Source organism: Megascapheus bottae, chromosome 21, assembly GCF_031878675.1.
Source record: "Megascapheus bottae isolate mThoBot1 chromosome 21, mThoBot2.hap1, whole genome shotgun sequence".
NCBI classification, from domain to species: Eukaryota; Metazoa; Chordata; class Mammalia; order Rodentia; family Geomyidae; genus Megascapheus; species Megascapheus bottae.
Genome location: NC_143529.1, coordinates 24,035,647 through 24,041,082, shown reverse-complemented (window position 1 = coordinate 24,041,082; position 5,436 = coordinate 24,035,647). Strand labels below are relative to the sequence as shown.

General features: G+C 43.5%; 1 protein-coding gene and 1 pseudogene across 1 annotated transcript; one reads left to right on the top strand and one right to left on the bottom strand.

Annotated features, from left to right (window-relative positions):
• Positions 1 to 645: 645 nt before the first annotated feature.
• LOC150048768 (C-X-C chemokine receptor type 1-like) lies at positions 646 to 2,590 on the top strand. Its single transcript, XM_090354387.1, has one exon. It carries the CDS (start codon positions 646 to 648, stop codon positions 1,714 to 1,716), a length of 1,071 nt encoding a protein of 356 aa, XP_090210513.1. The 3' UTR covers positions 1,717 to 2,590.
• Positions 2,591 to 4,435: 1,845 nt separating this feature from the next.
• LOC150048767 (large ribosomal subunit protein eL21 pseudogene) lies at positions 4,436 to 4,937 on the bottom strand (annotated as a pseudogene).
• Positions 4,938 to 5,436: the final 499 nt, after the last annotated feature.

The window sequence follows — 5,436 nt, the reverse complement described above, 5'->3', positions numbered from 1 at the left end:
AGGCTCGGTGTACTGACTATAATACTGTCTCTATGGGCTCCATCGCAAGTCAAGGAGCACCATGAAGTTTAGTGTAATTCCTTCTCTCACTAGATCTTTCTCTGTGCTGGCACTGGCACTTGAAATAAGGGCTTTGAACTATTGCTTGGTTTTTAAATTCACAGCGGTTGCTCTACTACTTGAGCCACCAGCTCCTAGCTTTCCTAGCTTTTAAGAGTAATTAAGATTCAGGGAGTACATAGGCATAGTGAAGTAGAAAAGGATGGCTGAGAGAAGCTTTTCTCTTGTCACTTTTCTGTCTACTGGCCCTGCCCTAAATGTATAAGACCAGTCTGGTCCTTCCACACGAATGTCTGGCATGGCTAGAGCAAGAAGAGAAAGGGCTAGGGTAGAGCTGGGCTAACCAAAGGAAAAGAAAGATGTCTTCTTAACCCATACTTAGGCTGGGTCTTTGCTTTTGGAAGGTTGATTAACACCAGTAAATCAACTTCTAAAGAAGCTCAAGTGAGGGTGTGTGTGTGTGTGTGTGTGTGTGTGTGTGTGTGTGTGTTATCTCCAGTTGCTAATGCAACAGAGAAGCAATTGCTACCCCACTAACTAAATCACATTTTCCCCTCCTTTCAGATCTTCCAACTAGATCTCACTATGGCCCAAAGTAAGGAGTTCATCTTTACCAATGATGATTTTGATTTTGATCTTGACTTTGAAAATTTCACCGACACACTGCCTACGGGAAATGCTTTCAGTCCGTGTATAATAGATTCCCAGACAGTCAACAAGCACGTGGTAGTTGTCATCTATTCCCTGGTGTTCCTGCTAAGCCTTCTGGGAAACTCCTTAGTGATTCTGGTCATCATACACAGTTGGGTGAGCCGCTCGGTCACCGATGTCTACCTGCTGAATCTGGCCATAGCAGACTTGCTCTTTGCCCTGACCTTGCCTATCTGGGCAGTTGCCAGGGAAAAAGGCTGGATTTTTGGCACCCCCCTGTGCAAGGTGATATCCCTGTTGAAGGAAGTCAACTTCTACAGTGGTATCCTGCTCTTGGCTTGCATTAGCATGGACCGCTACTTGGCCATCGTCCATGCCACACGCACAATGACTCAGAAGCGTCACTTGGTTAAATTCATATGTCTGGGCATCTGGGGACTGTCTTTCGTTCTGTCCCTGCCCTTCTTCATCTTCCGTGAGGCCTACAGTACAAATAGTTTAAACCTAGTCTGTTATGAAGTCCTGGGCAATAATACAGCCACCTGGCGAATGATCTTACGTATCCTGCCCCATACCTTCGGCTTCCTCCTGCCCCTGCTGGTCATGCTGTTCTGCTATGGATTCACAATACGCACGCTGTTTAAGGCCCACATGGGGCAGAAGCACCGCGCCATGCGGGTTATCTTTACGGTGGTGCTTGTCTTCCTGCTCTGCTGGCTGCCCTACAACCTGGTCCTGTTGGCAGATACCCTCATGAGGACCCATGTGATTAAAGAGACCTGTGAGCGCCGCTATGACATTGACAGGGCCATGGATGCCACCGAGATTCTAGGTTTCTTCCACAGCTGCCTCAATCCCATCATCTATGCCTTCATTGGCCAAAATTTCCGCAATGGATTCCTCAAGATCCTTGCCACCCACGGCCTGATCAGCAAGGAGTTCTTAACACGTCATCGTATTCCATCTTACACTACTTCCTCCATCACTGTCCCCTCAAACCTCTGAAAAGCACCACCAAATGAAAAAAAAAAAAACAACCACCTTCTACGGAAAGAATAACATCACCTCAAGATTGCATGTGTGTGAAGTAAGTCTGTTCTTGGCAAGATGCTATCTGGATTTGGGGGAAGTTGGGGACTGGAGTTCTTGGGCTCACACCTACCTTCTGAGGAAGTGCTGAGGGACTTCCTGTGCCTGGCATCCCACTTCCCTGAACTACAATGCCATCATTTCTACTGAAGTCGGGCATGTTGACCTCCCAACTGGGCAAACAGGATGCTTCTACTGTAGCTTGAATCTAACATGTAAAGTCTGGGACTGCCATGGTATCCTTTAGGGACTGGACTTTGCTGTTGACCCTCTCCAGACCTCCCTGCCACTGTGGATCCTGTTCTAGTCAGGTTCTAGCTACAGTGATCTGAGCTTGTGCATCAAACATCACCGTGTGTGCTGGAGGCACCAGACCAACTGCTACTGCGAGATCAAGCCATGAGGTAGCTGTGTATTGGAGCTGGAAAGCATCTTTCTTTAGATATTGTAGTGGACAAAGGGTGTTTGGGAAGCCATACCCTTTGAGAATCCCTTAGCCCCATGCTCAGCATCACAGACAGGATGACGCTGTGAGTGTTATGTCTGTGCTAGCCATAGGTCAAATGAGGCCAGCAGCTTTAGCCCTTGTCTTCCTAGTGCTTCTAATCTGACTTGGAGCAGCGGCCATATTGTTAACACCAGCTGTCAATCAGCTGAACAGACAGTTCTTCTCCAATAAAATTTTTGTTCCATGTGTGTCCCTGTGTGAGTGGCTTGGGGTATGTGACATACAGCAAGCGATGTGTGTAGTACGCCTAGCTGTTGCTGAAGTAGAATGGTATAGCTCTTTCCTCAAAGCATTTCTATGTAGGTGAGTGTGTCTTTGGGATTTTGCCCTTGCTCGAATCATCTCTGGAGACCCAGTCTCATGATCAACCTTGCATCCCAGGCTGAGGAAGTTCCCTTTGTCCATTTATAAAAGGAAGGGTCCTGCTGAGAGTCTCCATTTGAACATCTTCACTGGATCCCTGAAGCCAATAGCTCATTCTCGCCTCCCCAGAAGCTTCCTCAAAACCGGCTATTTCCACATCTGATTTTCTCCCATGAAAGTAGGAGCTCACTGTTTTATTTATTCATGGTGTCTGATACATTCTTGGAACTCAATAAAGGCTCTCAGTAAACATTTATTTGAATTGTGTTAAAAAGCTAATTTCACCTCATCTACTCAAAGCACCTATCTTTTCTGACCTGTTCACTCTCCATATTTTACTCACCAAGTATGCCTATATGGTTTATTTTTATTTCATTTTTAGCTGTGTAAAAATGTTGCAAGTCAGTACTGAAGACATCAGAATTCCTTTGATTGCTTATGCTCAAAAAGTGAACCAGATTAAAGGAAAACAGAGAAGGATTAGTTTATGGGAAAAAGGGCCATTAAAAATTTTTTATTAGCATGACTTAGTTGTACATGGGGTGTTATTTTTTAAATTAAAAAACCCCCTTTTCCCTATTATATTTTTCAATTTCTTTTTCCAAACATTTTTAAATTAGCTTACATCAGTTCTATAGAGGGGAATTTCACTGTTAGATTTCCATATATTCAAATCAATCTCACAAGTAGTTTTCATGTGACACTTCCATGCACACATATAATATATATAATTAAATTTATTCCCCCTATTTTCTTTTTTCTAGAAGTATTTCAGTAGATTTCATTTCTCTCTTTTCATACATGCATATGATGTACTTCAATCTTTTTTTTTTGCCAGTAGTCCTGGGCTTGGGCTCAGGGTCTGAGCACTTTCCTTGGACTTTCTCAAGGCTAGCACTCTACCTCTTGAGCCTCAGCACCACTTCCGGCTTTTTTCTATGTATGTGGTACTGAGGAATCGAACCTGGGTCTTTGTGCATGCTAGACAAACACTCTACCACTAGGCCAAACTCCCAGCCCCTTCAATCTTTTTTTTTTAAAACTGTTTTTATTGTGCTGGGAGTTTGGCCTAGTGGTAGAGTGCTTTTCTGGAATGCACAAAGACCCAGGTTCAATTCCTTGGTACCACATACATAGAAAAAAAAAGCTGGAAGTGGTGCTGTGGCTCAAGTGGTAGAGCTCTTGCCTTGAGAAAGCCCAAGAGCAGTGCTTAGGCCCTAAGTTCAAGTCCTAGGACTTGCAAAAAAAATGTTTTTTTATTTTTTTGCCAGTGCACGTTAGGCAACACTCTACCACTAGGCCATATTCCTGGTTCCAAGTTTTTATTATCTTTAAACAGTTGTACAAGAGATTTTGATTCAACATGCCAGTTTATAAATACAATGCATCTTCTTTTTCCTTTTTTTTCTCAGGGTCTTGATATTTCAAGGCTAACACTCTACCACTTGAGCCACAATGCTACTTCTAGCTTTTTCTGTGTATGTGATACCATGGAATCCAACCCAGGACTTTGTGCATGCTAGGCAAGCACTCTACCACTAGGCCACACTCCCTGCCCCAGACGTAAGTTTTTTTTTTATTTTTATAGTCCAGAGATCCTTATTTATTTATTTATTTATTTGCCAGTCCTGGGCTTGAGCTCAGCTAGCCTTGAGCCTCAGCACCACTTCCAGCTTTTTTCTACGTATGTGGTACCAAGGAATCGAACCCGGGTCTTCATGCATGCTAGGCAAGCACTCTATCACCAGGCCAAACTCCTGGCCCCTATTTATTTATTTTTAATTCTTTTATGAATTCATAGAGGATAGTGTCCAATAGCTCAGGCTCCTTCCCATTGGTTCTCACAAAGTGTGCTTCTCTGGGTGGAGCAGGCTGGTGCTTCAGTTGAACCCAGCCATGTTCTTTCCTCTTTGACTTCCTTTTTCTGGTCATTTTCCTTCACCCATTTCAGGAAGCTCTCTTGGCTCTTAGAGTGCTTAGTATGCTCAATATGCACATTAATCCTCTTAGCAAGTATTTTGCCCTTAACTTGTTTGTTCACAACAATGCCAACAGCATGCTGAGTAACATTGTAGACCCTTCCAGTTTTGCCATGATAACATGTATGGGGCATTCCTTTTTGAACTGTACCCATTCTCTTGATGTCTATAATATCACCCTTCTTGTAGATTCTCATATATGTGGCCAAAGGAACAACTCCATGCTTCCTGAAGGGCCTAGAGAACATGTACCGGGTACTTCTCCTTTTCCCCTTTGTGTTGGTCATTTTGGCAAATTACTGGAAGATAGCGGTTCCAGCCAAAAGGCTCCCAGACATAACTTTTATTCTGTGCATTTATGTCCATCCAGGAAGATTTCAATTTACTTAACTGTAAATGGAGGGCTCTGCTATTAAGGTGGCTGAGAGCTGAGAATCACAGTTCAAAGCCAGATGGGGCAGGAAAGTCCATGAGAATCATATCTCTAATTAGCCACCAGAAAAAAACTGGAAGTAGCACTGTGGCTGGAAGTGGTAGAGCACTAGCCTTGAATGAAAGAGGTCAGGGACAGTATCCCGCCAGGAGTTCAAGCCCCATGGCCAACAACAACAACAACAACAACAACAACAAAATACTACTCAGGTTTTCTTATTTAAAGTCGTGATTTTAAAGAATAGATTTTACAGAACAAAAGCAACAAGAGAAAATATTTTAAAAGGAACTGAATGTGAAGCCCTGGTGTCTCATGACTATAATCCTGGCTACTTAAGAGGCTAAAATCTCAGG